General features: G+C 37.4%; 1 protein-coding gene and 1 non-coding gene across 2 annotated transcripts; both read left to right on the top strand.

The window, feature by feature from the left end:
• The first annotated feature begins 799 nt into the window (after nucleotides 1-799).
• LOC117394618 (polyadenylate-binding protein 1) lies at nucleotides 800-18266 on the top strand. Its single transcript, XM_033992966.3, has 15 exons — nucleotides 800-1601; nucleotides 4213-4406; nucleotides 5349-5464; nucleotides 7285-7415; nucleotides 7601-7695; nucleotides 7861-7998; nucleotides 10779-10874; nucleotides 11172-11444; nucleotides 13325-13415; nucleotides 13570-13686; nucleotides 13975-14126; nucleotides 14814-14898; nucleotides 15211-15341; nucleotides 15810-15908; nucleotides 17842-18266. Exons 1-14 carry the CDS (start codon nucleotides 1409-1411, stop codon nucleotides 15900-15902), a joined length of 1905 nt encoding a protein of 634 aa, XP_033848857.3. The 5' UTR covers nucleotides 800-1408; the 3' UTR covers nucleotides 15903-15908; nucleotides 17842-18266.
• LOC117395084 (small nucleolar RNA SNORA5) lies at nucleotides 5771-5907 on the top strand. The gene has a single exon (XR_004543461.1). It is a non-coding gene; the product is annotated as a small nucleolar RNA SNORA5 (small nucleolar RNA).
• Nucleotides 18267-22577: the final 4311 nt, after the last annotated feature.

The following is a 22577-nucleotide window of genomic DNA, read 5'->3' as shown; positions in this document are numbered from 1 at the left end:
ATGTTGCTACTACCAACAGCTGCAGCCAACTTTTATACTATTTTATTTGACTACAATGTGTAGTGATCACTAAGGACCTGTCTAGGGAGCCATGCTGGACACATATTATCAAAATACATACAAGTGTGGGATAAAGTTAATTGGGACAGAAACAGAAATGACATGTGAACTAAGGATACTTTGAGAACATACGGTAATAAATTATTGAAGAAAGAACAAACAGGAATCTTCCAAACAATAACGCTTTTATTGTTAGAGTAGGTTACAGCAATTCAGCAGTTACAACTACAAGCAGCTAGAACCCCTCTCAGATCCCACAACATTGCGACAATGTTGTAAAGTAATAAGCATACTGTAGGTACAATCGAGAGGCTGTCTGCACATCGTCCCCCGGTGGACCCAACAATCCCCTGAATTCCTGGTCTAGCTTACCACACTCCGTAGATGTCATTGCTGGTGCAGAGTTGCATGCATCGTCACAAACAGTAAAACATAACGTAATGATTCCCAAGCCTGCACGAATAGCACAGCTGCGGGACGTGCAATCTGTCCTGCACACAATTTGCAGTGTACTGCAATAGCACAGTTCAGCAAAGTCCACACACAGACGCACGGTCCAGGTGTCAGGCCTTTGTTGCAATACAATTATTGTATATATATGATAAAGCTGCTGACTTTTTCCCTTCCAACATTTTAGACAAGGCAGTGTGGGATATACCATAATTTTAGTCCCCCCATCTGGCCGTTGGGAAATGGTTCATTCTGATGACGTATGCAAGATTATAAATAAAGACACGTTTGAATCATTACCTCCCCCTAAACCCCGGCTGTTAGTTCTGTGTGTGTTCCGGAGCCAGCCTCGGCACACATCCTATTATATAAAAAACTAAAAAAAAACTAAAAAAAAAATTAAAAACACAAAAATAACTAAAAATATAAAAATTAAACGGTGAAGCAAGGAAACGTCTACTGAACTGTAAAGCAAGGAAGAAAAAAATAACGAAAACAAATATCGACGTGTTGAAGACGAAAAAGGCCTCGGCTTGATTTTCGAATTGCGTTAGACTTTTTATCTCCTCGTTTCTCTGTCGCGGCTACCTGGCTGCCCATGTGGGTTTGAGAGAAATCTTAAAAATACATCAGAACCTGGCTTATTTTTCCAAATATTGAAGTATATTTGGGCTACCGATACGCCGTTAAGATTTTTTCTGTTTTTATTTTTCACATTTTTATTTTAAGGAACCAAGCCGCGCGTTTCTTTTAAGTTAGGTTTAAATTCTAAGGTTAAAAAAAAAAAAAAAAAAGATTTGGTATTTTACAAAGTAATTTTAAAATAGTCTTGAAGCTCTTTTTAAGGTAGCGCTTCATAATTTACTTCCTTGTTTTATAACCCATTGCGTTTACGAAGATGAATCCTAGCGCTCCGAGTTACCCGATGGCCTCCCTGTATGTCGGCGATCTCCACCCAGATGTAACCGAGGCCATGCTGTACGAGAAATTCAGTCCCGCTGGGCCCATCCTGTCGATTCGGGTATGCAGGGACATGATCACCCGAAGGTCGCTTGGCTATGCCTACGTCAACTTCCAGCAACCCGCTGATGGTGAGTATCGAGGGAACATAACATTTCTGAATATTTGATTTATTGATATACTAACGATCAATATTCAGACATGAAACTTGTCGTAATTTTGGCGAAGACCTGCCAAGCGGCCTACTGATGTATATGCCATGTGACACGCGTATTCTGAGGTATTGCTGTATACTTATAAAATATATACAGTTATTAAATAAAACTTAACATGTATATCATTCAAAAGCAATTTGATTTACTGTCCTATTTTTTTAAAAGTAGAAAGTAGGCCTGCTCTCAATGAGGCCTGGATACTCCTTCAATGTGTAACTAGGGTTGGGAGGTTGTTGCATGTTCTCAGTTGATTGTTACAGGTCGCACACGCAGTAACGATGTGTTTGAGAATTGAGGAGCAACTACTAGTATAAAATGGCATGCGAAGTAACGCTATTTTAATCTGTTTTGATCGCAAGACTAAATTATATATTGATCGATTTGGACAAACTATGAAATGTTAAGTCCACTGTTATCCGGCTTTAGCTGCGACTGTATAGGAAAGCAACGGCGTGTTGCGGGCTGCTGTTCAGAGTCCACCAGTAATTACGTAGAAAAAAGTTGACTGTCTTGTCAAGGTGCCATTAAAATAAATTATGAAGTGCATTTTTGTTTTTCAAAAACTGTTAGGCCGCCTTTGGTAGTTTAAATTGTTCAGTGCCAATTGCCTTTCACAGACGAACTGCATACTATGACTTATGTGCTACCCAATGTCTCGTCAGATTTTGTTGCCTTTTAAATTGTGAATGAAAATTCTAAACTGTGAATTGTTGGTCGTTTCATGTAGTACCTTATGCCCCTACCAACAAGCATGCTCAGAATGGATTACATTGACTTCATGTTGTATGAGGGTAAGCAAAACGTCTCCTCACGTGGGTGGGGCTCTTTGTAAGAATAGACAATTTAACAAACGGCGGTGGGTTGTGTGGCGTGTATTTGTTTAATATGGGGACCGTGCATACACACTAAATTAACTGTGGGAATTAGACAAGTTCAGCTAAAAGTAAGCAATTGGTCCAAAGTAAAATGGCACATACAGTACCATATGTAAACAGAACCCTGGGTAATTATAATTTTACCCCTAACCTTAATTTTAATCCGTACCTTTTTAAGTAAATGTAATAAATAACTGTGTACTTCAACTTTTTTACATTAACTTCTAATGTACAAGATAATTTCTCTATCCGCTCTCTAGATAGATAGATAGATAGCAGTGTGGAGTAGCGGTTAGGGCTCTGGACTCTTGACCGGAGGGTCGTGGGTTCAATCCCCGGTCGGGGACACTGCTGCTGTACCCTTGAGCAAGGTACTTTACCTAGATTGCTCCAGTAAAAACCCAACTGTATAAATGGGGAATTGTATGTCAAAATAATGTGATATCTTGTAACAATTGTAAGTCGCCCTGGATAAGGGCGTCTGCTAAGAAATAAATAATAATAGATAGATAGCTAGATAGATGTGTATGTGTGTATATGTATATATATATATGTATATATGTGTGTGTGTGTATATATATATATATATATAAAATGTATCTGAGCTGGTATTGCACCTCACAATCATGGCAAAAATTTGCTTTGTTTTTAAACCATTTAGACATTCATGTACTTTTAATCTTGCCTTAATGATGCATGTGGTGTGGTTTTCATGCAAAAAGCATTGCTAAATGTTGCGTATACAGAAATACCACCAAATGAACCAAATCAAATACTGTTTCTTTATAAATGGGAGGGCTGATTTTTGTATACCAAAAAGATGTAATGGAGGTGGCCACACATGCCTCGCTTAAGTTTTACGTCATCTTATCCAGTTGTAATTTAGCTTATGAAGGACATCACGAGTTTATTACATGTATCATAATGTGGAGGTATATGGAGTATTGCATGTCCTTCCGTCTCATGCATTTAAAAAAAAGTATATCTATAGGACCTTTTAGTCCAGTTGTGATACAGTTTGTTAGATTATTAGTCTGTGGTTATGAAGATGCAGTATTTAGTTCATGTTTTTAGTAAATCCACCACTACTTTTTCAACATGTTATCGCTAATGTTTTTGCAGGGTTAAGTAAACCATTTGCAGTTTGCATATACAGTACAGCTATATCCAAACTAAATTGGGACCAGTGGTGTTTGTAAAATCATTGTTTAAATAATCAATTATGGATTTCCCCAAACAGATCTCAACTTATAATACAGCCCCTTTTTAAAAAAAAAATATGAAACTTTATATATAGAGGGCTGGATAGAGTATTTTATGATAAGGAGGAAGAACAGTCCCTGACCATCAGGTTTCACTATTCTGTAATATACTTTCTTGCTTACCTTGTCTGTTTATATACCCTTGTATATTTTGAAGCAGTGATAGGCGCTTGTGACTTTAATTCCACTCAAGTTCAGATTGAGCATTCTAGAAGCACCTTCCTACTAAGTTTCATTTAACCGAGGTGTTCAATTAAGTAGTTAAAGACTTTGAGTTGGAGCAAGGTCAAGGTTTGGGTTAACACATTTCCATTGTTATTTTGAAATAAATTCCTTTGTGTACTATACTAGACTTTGTGGATAAAAACTTAAATATTACATTTCTTTCAGCTGAGCGTGCTTTGGACACCATGAACTTTGATGTCATCAAGGGAAAGCCTGTGCGTATCATGTGGTCTCAGCGCGACCCTTCCTTGAGGAAGAGTGGAGTGGGCAACATCTTCATCAAGAACCTGGACAAATCCATAGATAACAAAGCTCTATACGACACCTTCTCTGCTTTTGGAAATATCCTCTCCTGTAAGGTGAGTGAGCACAGTTGCATATAATTAGGACTTTTGTTTTTCGGTTTTAATTGTATTTTTTCATTGCTTATTTTTAGCCTTTTGAGTTTTGTGTGAATTGTTTTTTCAGGGCTTTTGTTTTTGATATACTGTATGAAGTTAGTGTTTTTGGTTACTTAACAAAATGCTTGTTTTTTTCCTGTCACAATATGTATAGTAACTCGACAGTACTTGCACACTTAAGTTGTACCGTCTTTCCTTTGCAGTTTTCCACAATGAAATCCCTATGGTCACGGGCACATTCTTCTGGGTTTTGTGTGTTGGTGTTTTTTTGCATTTCGCCACAATTGTTTTAAATCCTCTGTATCGTAACTGTAATACAGCTTTAAATCCTGCTAACAAGCCTCCATGTAATCTCGATTTACATCTTGCAAGCTGAGCCTCCAATAGAAATGTAGGAATGGCTGTCACTTGGTAGTTGGGGCGGGTTTAAAGTATTCAGAATGAATCAATGATGTACAAGTCAGGAAGATGGGACATTGCCCAGCAGCACTGGGAAATGTGTTTTTTATTATTTTTGTAGTAGGTTTTATTTTTTAATGGGAAAAGTAAAGTCAGCATGAATTGATGATTAACCATTTCCACAGTTTTTCTGGTGTTTATTGGCTGTCCACCAATTTCATTTTTTTGTATGATGGGGGGGGTTATCAGTTAAAACCGAAAATCAGAAGCCCAACATAATCAAAGCCATCTTGGAGGAGGTAGTTCCTTTGTATTGAAACATAACACAGGACATAATGTTAATATGGTAAGAAATAAGGACTGTTCCCATAAACATGGTTGTCCTATTAAGAGTGTTCATGGTTGCAAACTGACTTGTGTGAAATGTATAGCAACCCCAGTTTCTTGCTGTACAGTACAATGACAAACATTCCTTGATGGATACCATTTATTTTTGTGTAGGTGGTATGTGATGAAAATGGTTCAAAGGGATATGGATTTGTGCACTTTGAAACCCAGGAAGCTGCAGAAAGAGCCATTGAAAAGATGAACGGCATGCTTCTCAATGACCGAAAAGTGTAAGTATATATCTGTTAGTGATAGTTTACTACATTAGTAACTTTGCATATGGATTAAGGAGGAAAAGGGGCAGCAGTTAAACCAAGACGCTTGTAATTTCTCAGTACATCTGAAGTACTGAAATCTCTTTGCAGTACTGACGAATTGCCATTTGAGTACACAATTTAAGCATTTGGTTAGTAACATTTAACCCATAATTCTGTTTATTAACCAAGATGATTTAGCATACTGCTTAGAAAAGGAACCAGGATCCAGAAAAATATGTAAGTAAAACCATCAGTTTGTCTTAATTCCAAAAAAACAAATGCAGCCTTGTCAAATTCAGTATGTCATTCTCTGTGGACTATACTGGCCAAAATGGCTGCTACAAGAAACTTGTCGTTAATGTGCCCCACATCTTAAACTAATGGATATTGGGGATATATCAGTGCTACAGACAAATGTCAGTTTGACAGATTGTATGTTTTGAGCTAATTTGCAAAACTGTGAACTTGTAGTTGCCTTGAATATTACGGGTGAGACGACACACTGTTTACGATGCGTATCACGATACACAAGCCACGATACAATATGATGATACGATACATGTTTTTTAAGCAATTTATGACATCATACAAGTATTAAAATATTTAATCCTGAAGAAAATTAGTGAATACATTTTATCAACAGTCTTCCAATTTCAAAGGATTGGTCTATATCTTTTACTCCCACGATCCAAAAACAGGATAACATACTCCAATAACCCAAAACAAGTTTTTATAAATCTGTGGACTCCTAAAGTGACACTGTTCAGCATTATACTACTCCCATCTTGAAACGACTGTTGGCAGACACTTTTGCCTTTGTGCATTTACCCTTTAACCAAGCGTTTCAGTGGGGTTCTCCCAGAGGACAAGTTCCTTTTTTTTATTTTATTTATTTATTTATTTATTTATTTTGCTGTTGACTCTCTCCCTATAAAAATCACTAACAATCTTTTTTACAGTACCGTTTTTTTTTCAGAACACTGGGGAGCATTTTAAAGTACACACAACATAAACTTTTCGCATGTAATAAGATTTTTTTTTAAACAAATATATTGTATTATGTATTCTGCTTGGAGATGTGTGTAAAAACGTGTTATTCTATGACCCTAGGGACTTTGATACTTCCTGAAAGTATTATTGAAAAAATATTGATGTTTTGGCAAATTTAAGATGTTTCACCTGAGTGATTGCAATGACACGTTTATTCTCGGTCTTTTATAAGCAACAATGGACACTTCTCTCGCTTATTCTCAAAATATATATATAAATAATTTTTCCCCATTATTTTCCTGTAATAAGGAAAATAAAATGTACAGATACATCAAGTCCCTGAAATAGTGTATGCTTATATCCCACTTGTTTCTTGATATTTATAAGTGTTGCAAAAACATATATAAAAACGAGACAACTGTCAAATACATTGGATTTGCAGTGTGTAACCATTCTTTTTCTATGCTTTAAACAAGTTGTTGTGTCTGTTTCTGCATACTTCCTGAAAATGTCTCCGCCTTCAGAAACAAGCAGGCAGTGCAGTTCAATCCCACCCATTAAAACTTATGTTCAACTATTAGATAATAGAACTAACCCCTTTCTTTATTTGCTGATCAGTACATGTGGCGGATTACAAATGAAAACGTAATTTGGCATTTGTATTGCTATTTCGCGGTACATAATCCATGGATTGTGGTTCAGATAGTTTTATAAAGGATTGCGATGCATCGATATTTTGATGAATCATTACACCCCTATTGAATATGAATGTAACCGAAGTATTCAATTAAATCGTCTTACAGATTTGTTGGGCGTTTCAAATCTCGCAAGGAGCGTGAGGCAGAGCTTGGAGCTAGGGCGAAGGAGTTCACAAATGTGTACATCAAGAACTTTGGAGAGGACATGGACGATGAGAAGCTTAAAGAAATTTTTGGTAAGTATTGAGTTTTTTTATTTTGATGGTGGTTAAGACACTGAGTTTAAGTGTGTTAGTTCATTGTCTAGTCTGTAGGTTTTGTTAGATGGACTAAATTTGTGGTTTTTGTAAAATCAAAAACTGAGGTGGATTATCAAAAGCTCCCTTAAGAGTAGCAGGATTTAACCTTTCTGCAATTTCAGGACCAGCCTTGAGTATCAGAGTAATGACTGATGACAGTGGAAAGTCAAAGGGCTTTGGCTTTGTCAGCTTTGAGAGACATGAAGATGCACAAAAAGTAAGTAAATTAAATTATTGTGTGCACCAAATTTAAAGTGCCTTTTATTTTTAAAGTTTAAATATAGCCAATTATGGAAACAGTTTAGTGTTAAGTTGAGGTTTTTGTGGAAATAATTGGTCAATAGTGTTTTGAAATTATTTAATAAGTATGATTTTGTTTAAGGCCGTGGATGAGATGAATGGGAAAGAGGTCAATGGAAAACAAATCTACGTTGGTCGTGCTCAGAAGAAAGTAGAACGCCAGACAGAGCTTAAGCGCAAGTTTGAGCAAATGAAGCAGGACAGAATGACCCGTTACCAGGTGTGTAAACGTTCTTGCCAACAGTGTATTTTAAAGACTAACGCTTCATTTGTGGTCATTGCACATTTTCCTCTTAGTTACCAGCAGTGTGTTGATTACTATTTCGTAGCGCTTGACAGTGGTACAGTAGTCCTTCGTTAAACCGGATATGTCTGGAGATAGGTAGGTCGTATGAAATTAGGTGTCTGGTTTGAAAAACAATAATCAGACACACATTTATAGTGCTCAGTTTATTTGAAATGTGTGAAAATCATTGCGCTGAAGTACGTGTTCTCTGTACACATTGCAGGCCTATACAGTATGTAATACAGTAGTAAAATTAAAATGAATTATTTCATAGTAGATGCCCTTATCCAGGGCGATTTACAATTGTTACAAGATGTCACATTATTTCACATTATACATCACATTATATTTTTTTTACATACAATTACCCATTTATACAGTTGGGTTTTTACTGGAGCAATCTAGGTAAAGTACCTTGCTCAAGGATTGAGAACCCCCATACCCCTTTTTTGAAAGCACACATTTTACTAGTTAAAAAGCAGAACTATGTAAAGTAGTGAATGTATTTTTTTTTTTTTTACAAAACAGCAACGGTCATTGAAATGTGTATATAAATTAGCTATTTATATGCACTGGAGACATGAGGTGTTAGAATGTGTATTGCACAGTTGCATTTTAAAGTATTGCAATTTTAAGCTTGTTCTGTCAGTTCAATTTCATTGTCTAATCTCGTCCTTTCTGCAGTAAAGTACTTAACAACTAAGTTTGTTATTGTCGGACAAATTATTGTGCACCCATTTCTTATCTGAACATTAGGTAAATCCTAGAACACTTTGCTACCGCTTTAGACCGCTCTTCCTTTCTTAAACGTTTGAGTTTGCATGGGGCTCGCAGAGGAAAAATCACAGCGACACTGCCAGTGAACATGTGTGATTGAAAATTGCTGGAAATGCATATTGAGCTTGGTCTAATAGCGTCCCTCCCTTGGTTTGCCCGTCATTAACCAATGATCTAGTACGTCTTTCTCATGACTTGGTGCCGGGAGGTGCACAATAAAAAGTGGCAACAATAATAATGCCGAGTCATTTTATCGCAGGACGAGATTAGACAATTAAATTGAATTGACACACAGCGGGCCAGCTGACGCTGAGCAAGTTTGTGAAATGGGTTGTAGATCGGATGGCCAAAGAATTACGGATACAGCAGGTAGGAGAATCATCCGAGCAGCTGAAAGAAATCCAAGATTAATTGCTGAGGCTTTAACCCTTTGCAGTCCATTTATTAAGTGCTTGTCAGGCATGTCGGGTCCAATTTATTTTCACACGCGCAGTTAATTTTAGACGCGCTGTTTAAAAGTATTTTTTTCCACAGTCAAACGGGTTTAAAAGGCTCTGCATATCAACAAAGCACTCACTAGGCATCTCCAGCCCCGCCCCACCCTTTCGTTCGCTATAGCTTTCACCTATGTAAGAAATAAATAATAGTTGTACATACCGATCAATCATCTCCTGATCACTCGCTTTATCACCAAACTCCTCAATAATGTGATCCAAGTCATTATTTTATTGCTATAACATCTCAAAAAAGCTCTGCAAATGTCCATGTTCTCTGTGCGCTGACGCACTATCAGCCAGCTTGTTTACTTATGACCGCCCCGTTATCTGATACCAGGGCCATGTATGACTATTCATGAGATACGCTTATTTATTTTTTTTCGACTCGTCTCCTGTCGCCCCCACTCGGCCATTGAATGGTTTTCTCGACTAGAAACCCGTTTTTTGCGTTTCTATAGTGATGTCGGAAAGGGTCCGACAATGGACCTGATAGGAATAATTGCAATGTCGGACCAGGTCCGACAATGGACTGCAAAGGGTTAAAGAAAGATTTAGATGCATCCGGCATAATAGTGCATGAAAAGAACTGTACAAAGGCACCTGAACACGTGCCTTTGAGTTGTATGGATGTAGACCTCACTGCAAAGCACTTTTAAAGAATTCATAAGTATTTGAAGCTTTCTTCAACAAAATTCTCTGGTCCAGTGATGGACCACAGTATGTTTGGAGAAAAAAAGGATAACTTAGTTGAACATGGAGGTGGTTTGATCATGGTATAGGAGTTTTTTTTAGCAGTAAAGGGACTGGAGACATTCAGATTGAAGATCGAATGAATGCAGCCATGTATTCTACAAAGTACAATGATACCATCTGCTCGTAGGCTGATTGGCAGACAGTATCTTCAACACGACAATGACCCAAAGCATTCTGCTGTCAACTGGAATTCTTCTAGAAAATGAAGCTACAAATTCTGGAATAGCCTTTGCAATCACCAGAGCTCAATCCAGTGGAATGTTTTGGACTGATCTGAAAAAGCTGTAGTCAAGCATTGTGTATCCAATTTGTCAAAGCTGAAGGAAATATGCAAGACAAAATGGGCCCAGATTTCACTATGTAACATAGTATGAATAAATGTTTGAATGCCGTGATTTAAAGCAAAAGGAGGACGCAAAATACTAAAGCAGGAGTGCCAATACTTTTGTCCTGAACTAACTTTATTGAAAACTGTTTTTTGATTATTTGTTAAATAACTAGAAATTGTGTGCCACTTTCATTAATCTATTAGATTACTAAATGCTTGTCCCTAATCTTTTTACTTTGAATTATGGTAGAAGTATACCATACATTTGTTTGCTACTGTACATTGTGTCCGGCATATCCGAATGTATGGCATAATGGTGTATGTTGTCAGACATACTAATTCATGTGTTCTTTTGATAGGGTGTCAATCTGTATGTGAAAAATCTTGATGATGGCATCGATGATGAGCGTCTGCGCAAGGAGTTTACACCATTTGGCACCATTACTAGTGCTAAGGTAAGAGCAAATATATTTCTCTAGTTGGAACTTATTTAGAATATAGAGCCTGGCTGCTGTTTCAGTTGACGGACACAGCCCTTTTTGTGGAAGAAAATTAAATGTTTACATTAGTGTGTTTTATGAACACATTTCCTGTTGTATCATTTTTTTAACCAGTTAAAGCTTTGGCTGAACTGATAAAATGCACCAATGTAAATAGGGGCATATAGTCTTGAATCTTAAACTATGCATATACAGTAATACCTGAAATGTCTGTCTTTTAATAATCTTAAATAATCTTTTTTTTTTTTTCAGGTCATGATGGAGGGTGGTCGTAGCAAGGGCTTTGGCTTTGTGTGTTTCTCCTCTCCGGAGGAAGCCACCAAGGCTGTGACTGAAATGAACGGCAGGATTGTCGCTACCAAGCCTCTCTACGTTGCTCTGGCGCAGCGCAAGGAGGAGCGACAGGCTCATTTGACCAACCAGTACATGCAGAGGATGGCCAGTGTCAGAGCTGTTCCAAATCCAGTCATCAACCCTTACCAGCAAGCACCTCCTTCTGGATACTTCATGGCAGCCATTCCACAGGTAAAATGATAGGGTGGCTGATAAGTGACACCTTTTATAACTGGTTTAGTGCTACGTGGATACATTTTTATTAGGTGCACGTGTTGTGATTTTGGGGTTAATTGCGTTATCAGGTTTTGCTAAATGAGCTGCTGTATTTGGATACTGATTTTGAGGGTACCAGCAAAATCTGGCAGTGGTGCATAAAAATAGTCTAAATTAGCTTCTGTAATTAGTAGTAGAGTAAGTTAGAGCAGAAACACTATTTACATTGAAAACTACATTTTTTTAAATTTTCAAAGAGCACATTTACATAAACAAACTGAAATAAAATAAAACTTTACGCAATAACCTTCTGTGTAAACAGGTGTAGAAAGCTGTATGCACATATAAAATTAAAATATAAAGTTATAGAAATAGCATAAAACAAAGATAACTTCTGCAACGTGAAAGCGCTTTGAGTGAAAGAGTTCAAAGGCGGTCTGTCTGTTCAGTTCTATTACACCTTTCTAAGTACAATCTACACAGAAAACACGCTTTTCAACTGTGCCAGTGCATTTGCCACAGACTTGCCTTTTCACAACTGGCGCAGACATCAAAGTTCTGTTTTTATTGCATTTAGCAACCTGGCATTCTTTTATTCCGTGTGCCAGTGGGTGCAGCGCTGGCTGAAGGTTGAGGGGCATTTGCCTGCCGGCTTTCATGCCTCATCAATGTTTGTGCCGCAGCTCCAGGGCTAGCTGCAAAGTGATGTCCCTCCAAGTGATTGTGTTGCCGGTGCACTCCTTGTACAAAACCAAAGCATTGATGGCTGCCAGGTCCAAAATATTACAAAAAACACAGGCCACCTGCGAGTACCACCTTTGACAAAATACAGCCGTGCCATTTGATCCAGTATATCCACACCGTACTTAGTTACATTGTAAAATGCAAGAGTTTCTGGCTTTCGTTTAGCATCAGTCCCGATGGTCACTGGTCTGTGCAGAGCTTAGAATACGCATTTTTTTCTATTTTTTTGCACTGTCACACTCAGGGTGGCACAGTCGTTCTGCCTGAGAAATGTGTAAGCAAGATGTGTAGAATGACTTTCATCAGTGCTTCAAGCACTCAACAGGATTATAATACGTTATTTTACAGTGACGTTGATTTTATTGCAAAGCCCATTCTAAACTGTCTGCTATATTGTATTGATTTCAATATGCTGCATAAACTGCGGGTCTGGCGGATGAAGAAGCAAGTGCTTAACTTCATTTTTACGCAGCTGAAACACCGTACGGGTATTTAATTCAAATATTTAGTAACACTTAAGAACGGACATGCACGAGATTCACATATGCAGAGATATTTAAATTTGAATTGCAAAAGCCATTCAAAAAGCAGCTGTGGCGGTGCTAGTGTTAATGGGGGGTCTCCAGCGTTCACTGGGGGGCCCCCAAAATTCTCTGGGACCTTCTGTTTTAGTTGATTCCTGGACCCTCAATGGGAAAGTATTGGAGAGCCCTGTGCATCTTTGCCCAGTTTACTGCTTATTTCAGCTTCACAAGGGTTCTGTACCTCAACTAACTCAGTTTAACATTAACATTGAATATGTAGGTTTACATAGTAATCTAACAAACTTGACTTATCTGTACTGAGGTCTGTCCTGAATCAATCAGGCAAGTCTTGTCGTAACTTTAGTATTAGAATTAAGGGATGCCAACATTAACTGTCTGCTTGCAGAAAAGTGTGTGATGAGCTCTAGAAAATGCCGCTGGCTTAGTATCGAGACTGCCAACACTTTTTCGTTATGCAAAAATTAGTTTGTTGAATTTGTGAAAATCTTTGAAAGTCATAACCATTGCATCCCCAGTTCAAGTGTAATATGTACTGTGGATAACCCATTCTTTTGATTTCTTTTACAGGCTCAGAACAGAGCTGCATACTACCCAACAAGCCAGCTTGCACAGCTGAGACCTAGCCCTCGCTGGACTACACAGGGTGTGAGGCCACAGCGTAAGTACATTAATTTTTTCGATGGCCTCAAATATGATGTAGTGATTTCCTTCACTGACCCAGTGTCCATCTGAGTTGAACTGTTGGGGTGTAAAATGAATGTATTTATTTATCTATCTCCTATATATAAATTAATAACATTGTTTTAATACAGATTTCCAGGGTATGCCCAATGCCCTCCGACCTTCAGCCCCAAGAGCACCAACCTTCAGTGCAATGAGACCAACTTCCTCTCAGGGGGTTCCACGTGTGATGTCCACTCAGCGAGTTGGTTAGTGTTCTGTTTAACTGTTTCTGCTACTGCCCATAAATATCTTGACTTTAATTTAGATATCTGGAGAACAGCTTGTACATTTTTTTGTTAAACTTAGTAAGGGACTTGGCTTTAGATGGCCGTAACTATTGCTTTGTTTGCCAACTGAAAATCTTGATGGCTTTTAATAAGATTAAAACATAAAATTAAACTGCTGTTTTGTGAAATACGGTTTACTGTAAAGTTATTCTACATGTATCTGAATCCAGACATCTAAAGCTGTGTTTTAATTCTCTCCTTATACAGCAACACAGGTGATGGGACCACGCCCTACCGCTGCTGCTGCGGCTGCTGCAGCTGCTCCCGGGGTCCGTGGTGTTCCACAGTACAAGTACGCTGCTGGAGTCCGCAATCCTCAACAGCATCTCAACACTCAGCCCCAGGTTTCCATGCAGCAGGTGAGCAGTGTGGCTGTTCTAGGTGCAGTCAGTTTAATTCTTGAGGGACATTTATTCTGACCCATTTTTTTCCCTTGCAGTCTTGCTTGAGAATTAAGTAAATATAGTAAATTAAACTACAATGTAGATTTGTCAAATCAAAAGTGGAACTTTATGTATTGTATAACATTAATCCGTCGCATATGTAAAAAGGTGGGTAAATGAATCCTGTTTTAAATACCAATATACACAGCTGTAACAATTACTATATTCACACAATAATTTGAGATCCAGCTTTTATTAGGGAGCTCCCCTAAATCCCTTGTTTAGAAAGATACATTGTATTAATGCTTGTGACAGGGTAGCTGTCTGCCACGTGGGTGCACGCATTCACTGCTGAGTGACAGGCAGGCGATCAAGACTGAGGTCGAAGTTGATAAGCCCCACAGGCGAACAGGATTTATTTACATATCAACACACTGAACAGCTCACCTGACACTACCAGCAATGGCAGCGCACAGAACACATATAACAATGTATGAAAGCTTTGGTGGGGTCTACTAATTTCTTTGTTCAATAATAAACTAACATAGCTGAAGAGGTTGATCAGGGCAGGTATGTGATGGGCAGATACGTGACGGATTGCTATAATCTGCGAAAAAATGTGTTTATTAAACACCAAAGCTGACTAACACTTTTCCTCTTCAGCCTGCTGTCCATGTGCAAGGCCAGGAACCTTTGACTGCTTCCATGCTAGCCTCTGCTCCTCCACAGGAGCAAAAGCAGATGCTGGGTAAGTTGACATGAATAAGACTAACAATCTGCCATGTGTAAGATAATATTTGGCACCAAGCCTATTGTATTAAAATAAGTTTATTTTTATTGTAGTTGCCCCTCACTTCTACTTTTTTTTTTTATTAAAACCATTGATTTTGTATTCAAAGCAATTTTAAAGGTCGCTTTTCCTAAATTGTGCCTGCTATATCAAGCTTTTAAAAGCTGTCTTCATATGAATACATTTTATAGCTGCTGAACAGTATTTTAGTTCAGATCACTGGTAAACCTTGTACCTAGGCTTGTGCTAACTAGTGTGGGTGTTTTGCAGGTGAGCGTCTGTTCCCTCTGATCCAGGCAATGCATCCCAGTCTAGCTGGAAAAATCACTGGAATGCTTCTGGAGATTGACAACTCTGAGCTGCTGCACATGCTGGAGTCTCCAGAGTCTCTGCGATCCAAGGTCAGTCCTAATACAAAGCAGCCTTGGTATTACAGCTGTGTTAAATTAATGCTGTAAACGAATTACAGTAAACCTTTTCATGTGTAATTGCAATGACCCACTTGGATAATGGTCATTCAGATATTTAAATTCTTGACCATGTATTCACATCTATAACCCTGGAAATGTAAATAGTAAATAAGGACTCTAAACACAGGTACATAGCTATGGCAGGTTGAAGTTACATTTGCATGTGCAGCTGCAGAATCCGGGGACAAGTGACTAACAAACTTTGAACAAATGGAAATTGTCATCTAATACTTTTATGTGAAATGCAACATCCTAATAATGCCAATTAAGTTCCGTGGCATCTTATGCTTTGGGTTGGCAGTAAATCAGTAGTTTTTAGATTCCCCTTGTATGCCATTTCATACGTGACGCAGTGTTTTATTGTGTGCTTGGTTTAAAGTCTTTCCTCCTGCCTTTCAGGTTGATGAAGCTGTAGCTGTACTGCAGGCCCATCAGGCCAAAGAGTCGGCACAGAAATCTGTAACCAATTCAGCTGGTGTTCCAAGTGTCTAAGCAAAGGTAAATGGGGTAAATATTCTTGTAAAGCCAATTAACTTTTTTTTAATTAAAATATTTTAATGCAGTGTGTATATATATTTTTATATATATATATATATATATATATATATATATGTATATATATATATATATATATATATATATATATATATATATATATAGAGAGAGAGAGAGATACACACATACACTGTGGGTTTTGTAGAGTGATTGAAAACGAGACATTTTATGTGTTTGAATTGAAAGTGATGTCTCTGAGTTGAATAGGTCAAAGTTAAAGTAGATTTTCCTTGAGGAATTATCACTGATGTCACTACTGTGGCAGCAGTGTGGAGTAGTGGTTAGGGCTCTGGACTCTTGACATATATACACACGCATATACATATGTCAAATGCATATACATATATTAAACAAATCTTAAAAAAAGAGGATACAAAGAAAGAATTAGAGACAGAGTTAAGAAAAGTGGATAAACTAAAAAGAGATCTACTAGATTATAAAAATAGAGATAAAAAGGTCAAAAGAGTCCCATTAATAATGACTTACTCTAAACTTTTGCCCAATATTTCTAAAATAGTTTGGAAACACTTGCGGATTCTACATAATTCAGAAAAATTAAAAAATATTTCTTAAGGCCCCAGTTGTAGCATTCAAAAGAGAAGCTAATCTAGGTGATATTTTAGTTCACAGTAAACATAAAAGAATAATTGACAAAATAGGTTCTACGAACATGTGCACTAGTAGGTGTAAAGTGTGTAAATACATAGACAAAAGTAAAAATATAATTAAACATAAGAACACCACATATCCACTAAAAACTAATACCTACTGTAAAAATAGCAATGTTTATGGAATAGCCTGTGAAAAATGTGATCAAATCAAATATGTTGGAGAGACTGGAACTACTTTATATAAAAGAATTCAGAACCACCTTTCATTAATTAGAAATAAAAAAATGAATGAACCAATAGTACAGCACTTCACCAGTCAGGGACATGACATAAATGATGTAAAGTTTGTAGTATTAGAGCAGCTCAAATTAGACAATGCGACATACAGAAGAATAAAAGAAAGTAAATGGATAAATAGACTGAACACGATTATACCAGCAGGACTCAACAGAAAAGAATGAACTAACTTCAATAAATATATAACATTTAAATAACTAAACAAAATTCATTCAAAAGTTGTGCATGCTGATGCGCTGGGGAGGCCAAATCTAGACTGATCCTCAGAGCCAGCATTGCATGATATAATAAAAATATAAGTTTATATAAAGTAGTGTTAATTAGAATTAATACAGATTCAAAGATAGAAGTAAAAATGATGTCACAATATATAGAACACCATTACATCATGTAAGAATAAATCATGGATTTGAATGTAAACAATAACAAGTAGTTGTCATGCCGTCAAAAACCTATAAATACCCCCAATGTTTTGATTCAAACACAGGCTCCCTTGAGAGATATGTACAACATATCGAAACGTTGGGCAGCTGGCTCTTTGAGCTAATATATATATATGTGTGTGTATATGTATATATATAAAGGGTACTGCAGTAGTTAATCAAAATGGAAGGAAACATTTGCTGAATTTAATATTCTCTAAATATGCCTTGCTGTTCAGTACTGCCATCAGATTGAAATTATGTGAATTTGATACCTTTTGTAAATTGCATGGTTTTTGCACTGCACTGATATGAAGTTTACATCTTGTGAACCATTCATCTTGTTTTGTTGAAACTAAATGGGCATTATACAAATCTATTTGTAAATGCAGATCATAAGGATCAACTTTTCATGATGCCTGCAATGTTTATCCTAGGTGCCATGTGACATGTACCTTAGATTAATTTGATTAAGTGAATGCATCACCTGGTTGTATGATGGGAGCTGGTTTAACAATTTTTTTGTTTGTTTTTGTTTTTTCAAAGGTATGGGGGGCCTTAATGAGAGCAACTTGCTTCACCGAAGAAAAAAATAATAATTAAACATTGAAAAATGCTAAAACACTCAAAACATTGCAAAAAAAATAAAACCTATAAAAAAGGAAAGGAAACTTTACAGAATTGATGCCGGGTCTGGAGAAGCTAAAGCTAGACCTAGATATATATTTAAAAAAAAAATAAAAAAAATGAAAAAGAATTAATAAAAAATTATAAAAACCCGGGGTTTGATAATTTTCACCACAGTACATGAAACTGAAAGCATTCCTTTCTTTTTATTTTTTATTCCTTTACTGTGTGAAATGCTCAGAATATCAACACTGTTTTAGTTGGCAGTGGTATTTGATAGCTGAGCATTGGGAAAAAAGTTGGATTGAAAAAAAATGCTTGCTTTAATAAAACAGTTTAAAACATCTGAGTCTTTGTCATTATGCAGTAAACTTAGAGCAGATGGTAGTGATTGTGTTGCCAGCATGTACACTTTATGTAATGCCACTTTCAAAGTTTTGTCTTTGAAATGACACATCCAAAACTTCGAAACACTTTCAAATGACACCGCTGCTCCAGTTGTGTAGTGAATGGAGTTCAGACTGCACTCCATGAAGCTTTTGTATGTTTGTGTTCCTGTATTGGCAAATTGTAATTTCATGGTTGAACAGTTGGCTTATGAACCTAGAGCTATACACATTACCCATAGGGAGTTACAAGCCCTGTTGGTGAATAAAGACTGTACAGCACTCCAAAGCTCAGCTCTAAAGGCCAAGTCATTAATACTTATATGGCCCTCAGCTCAGATTGACCCAATTTTCACCACCTGTTTTATGAGATACAAAGTGATAGGCATATGTCTGCAGTTTAGGATTAGTGTTGAAAGTGAAAGTCTATTCTGTAACAGAAAACAAATCTTCTAGATGTCCAGCTATTGTTTCTGCCCAATTGAATCTCACATCCTCTGCTACTCCAAATAGAGCCTATCTTGCAAGTTTTCCTTCTTAAATTGGGCAGTGTACCAAGACTGTTAAATGTCGAGAAAAATGTATTGTTTTTCAACCAGCTGTTTAAACCAAGTAAAGATTTGGTGTGCAACTACCTTCTGAATCAATTCAACTCCTATTTAGAAGTACAAGATAGATGGGGGGGATTGCCAGTAAGTATGTCCTGGATGGAAATATGTCGTCTTAATACAACAGAGTGGGTTGAGGAACATTGGTGCTTGCCCTTGAGGGTGAAGAACAATACGGCTATAGCTGGGGTGTATTAATTTTTTTTACTGTTAAATGGCTTATTTCATGCTCTAAAAATAGTATTTTAAGATATTTCATAATTTAAAGCAGAAAAAAGCATTTCAATCGAAATTGATCATTTTCATCACTTATTGTACAATAAATGCACCTAAATATTTAAATGCTTACCTGAAAAAGTCAATGCTAAATTGTGTATCTCCACTTCTTAAAGACATTCTATTTTTACCATCAGTGTATTAGTAGAAATAACGTTGTAAAATGCACCCCTCTCTCTGGACAGAGCCATCTTTAGTTTGAAGACATTCTAAAGAAATCGTGCAGTTCTATGCACTTTGTTCAGTAATTTACTGGAGGCAAACTCAACCGGCTGTCAGGTTCATAAATGCAGGTAGTGTGTCAAAAGGCAATCGTTTGCTATATTTATTTAAGGGATAAAATAGAGGATACTTAATGATCGTTCGTGGTATGCAGTTTTTATTTGCCACCGGAGGATGTCCCACTAAATCATTGGCCCTGCAAGAGGCGAGTGGTTTGTGTCCGGCCATCCTCCTAGGGAAATGAAAACTACATTTTTATCCCACACTAAATATATGCCTATGCTTGTAGAAGTAGACTTGCACTACTTTCATAAATTTGAATTCACAGGGAACTATATATTACATGGCAATGGGCACATTACACAGAAATCCGTAATTGGAAAAAATCCTATTATTTAACTGCCTTTTTCACCCCGATACACTGATGGTGTCAATCTGCCGCGCTAATGATGAATACAACATTTGTGTTCTTTTGGATTGGGCTTTGGTACAATTATAATTTTTTTAAAGACAAATATGTACACTAGAGTGACACGGGAATGAAACTTCAGTCCTGTCCAAAATGTTCCTGTCCCATCCCATGAAAGAGTAATCCTGTCCCGTCCAAATTTTGTATGGTAACAGTCAAGTTCCATGTCAGGCTCTTATGACTTAAAAGAGCAAAACACACTCTTCCTGTCCGCTGGTGCTAGAGTAGTCCCGTTCCTTCCCATTCCAGGAAGCTTAAATCCCGTTCTTGACCGTACTGAGAGGTTTATTTTTTGTTTATTTCCTGGTCCCGCCGGTTCCCGTGAGCTTCACTCCTGTACCATCCCGTCCCGCAAAATTTACCTCCCGTACCGCGGGAATCCCGTCTTCATGTTACTCTCTAATGTAAAAAAACATTTTCATTTAACTTATACCAAACCATGTGATATTTAAACAAGAAAATTAGGGAAGCTTCCCAATCAGGTGCCTCAATTGCCATGAGGACTACTTCATTGTCAAAGTGAGGCAAGGGGCATGTAAAGGTAAAAATTCAGGCTACAAAAAATGAAAAGCATTTCAATTTGTGTTTCTTTGGATTAGGTTATATGTTGATATTGATGTGAAAACTGGAATAATCCATGAGTAGGCTGTAAGTGGTCATTCTGTGTGCCCCCCTTCTTAGGTGGTCATTGATGGATCAATTTAAAGATGTCTTGTTTTGTCCCCTTGGGGAAGTTAGTCCCTCAACCCACAGTACAAAAAATTAAAAAAAAGATAAATAACGTGTTTTGGGTTTTTCCAGAATTATCTATAGTACCATCTCTAGTGTGTACATCTTTGTAAAAACATAATCTATTGGTATCCATTTAAAATAACAAAAAAAGTATAACTGTCGAAATATGATTCAAACACTAGGGGTCGCTGTGAGAACAGTAAGATTTAGTTGATGCTTTGTTTACAATACTGCTTGCTGACACCATTTGGTGTAGTATTACGTCTTGCATTTGTCTTATTTTCATGTATATGTGTTGTAACCAAAGCTGTTACTACAGAATAAAATACTAAAAAAAAATATGGTAGTGTTGCGTGGGAAATGAAAGCACTCACACAGGTAATGTCAGGCTCTCGAATGAGGCAAGGTGTGTTGCTTTTACAGCCAGTGGTACAGCTGAGCAGCGTAGTACTGCTCAGACTGTGACAAAATAACCAAAGAAAAGAACGTCAAATGCACACTGTTTTGTCTGTGTGCTACAGCCAACTAAGTGCAGTCTCTGGTTTCTTCCTTGGTTCTCTAGTCCCGCTTCTCTCTGCATCTCTTTGGCTGTTTTCTGTTGTTCAGCTCTCTTTAGTCTCAGCACCAGCTCTGCAGTCTCCGCATCCAGTCTCCGTAACCCACTACTTGCATGTTTTCGGACTGGCATTCAGCTGAAAGATCCCGATTTAATCGAACACAGAAAAGCAGAGCAGCACTGTGAACAAGCACATAACGAAGATGCAGTAGCGCAGAGGCGTGCTAAATGACGCAGTGAAAGACTACCAGAAATCGTGGGCTCCACATGATACCCCCGTGTCTTAAGTGTGCCCGTTGGAGCTTAGTCTGCCTGTTAATTTGAAATTTACCTTGAATCCAAGTGAATCTGAGCCTTCTCTCCTTAATACACACTCCATAGTGCCCAAAAAGAATGAGGATTACGGTCAAGCTGTCCCCCTGCCCACCTCTCGTCTGTGTTACTGAGGAAAACAATGTGTTTCGTGAATGGGACACGTTTTTGAAAAAGTACTTCAGGCCTCTGTCAAAATGGTTCACAGACCACTACTGTTCTGAGAAGTAGATATAAAAGTGCTCCAATAAATTACAAAGTGGTCCTCAGACAAGGACCAACCAAGGCACTTAACGGGTTAAGTAAGGTTCGCATTTAGGGAAGAGTCCCAGGTGTTACAACGTCGATGATGTAGGGGAGACCGGGGTTGGTTGTCACACTTATTTACTCTTTATTATTTTCCTCAATCTGGTGACATTCTGCGAGGTTCTGTTCGTCGTTATAGTGAAGAATAACTATTCACGTACAAACTGATGTTTTTTTATTTAGCGTAACTTTAGTCCAAATATGGTATTTAGACGATTGAAAATGCGCCAGTCACCTGTGACAAGCTGCCCCATACCGAGGTTGGTTGTCACAAAGTATGTCCTTGGTTTTACAGTAGACAATAACATTGTTTTTAAAAAACAACATTGTTTGTTTTTTAAATAAGTGTACAATGACAGAAAAAGTTGTATTTTTACTTTTTATGTGAACATGAAAAACATAGACCTATATATATTTGAAATGTTTACCCATGCTACAAAATAATACCACAGCCTCCACAGAACTGGAGAACAAACAGTAAATAACTTAAATAAGCATTATATGGTGACACATCCCACATGTTGGTGTAAAAAAAGTAGAAAGAAAGACTTCTTCCTATAGGATTTAAATGTGACAACCTGCCCCAACCCGACTTCACATGACAATTTAATTCTCTCGGTACTACTGGGAGAACCTACTGGTTTTGTTTTTACACCAAAAGATAGCCAGTATCTGGTTCTATTAACATGGCCATCAGTTCAAACAAACTCCAATACTACTCCAATAAGAGTTATAACATAAATAACAAGATATACATTTTTTTACTTTGGGTATGAAAAAAATGAAAT

The sequence above is a fragment of the Acipenser ruthenus genome, chromosome 3 (genome assembly GCF_902713425.1).
Source record: "Acipenser ruthenus chromosome 3, fAciRut3.2 maternal haplotype, whole genome shotgun sequence".
In the NCBI taxonomy this organism is placed as follows: Eukaryota; Metazoa; Chordata; class Actinopteri; order Acipenseriformes; family Acipenseridae; genus Acipenser; species Acipenser ruthenus.
Note: the sequence above shows the minus strand (reverse complement) of the source record. Positions and strands in the feature narration are given on the sequence as shown.

Coding starts and splice junctions, on each gene's coding strand:
- LOC117394618 (XM_033992966.3), top strand. CDS start 1,409: ATGAATCCTAGCGCTCCGAGTTACCCGATGGCCTCCCTGTATGTCGGC. Junction 1,602..4,212: donor CTTCCAGCAACCCGCTGATG/GTGAGTATCGAG, acceptor CATTTCTTTCAG/CTGAGCGTGCTTTGGACACC. Junction 11,445..13,324: donor TCATGGCAGCCATTCCACAG/GTAAAATGATAG, acceptor TTTCTTTTACAG/GCTCAGAACAGAGCTGCATA.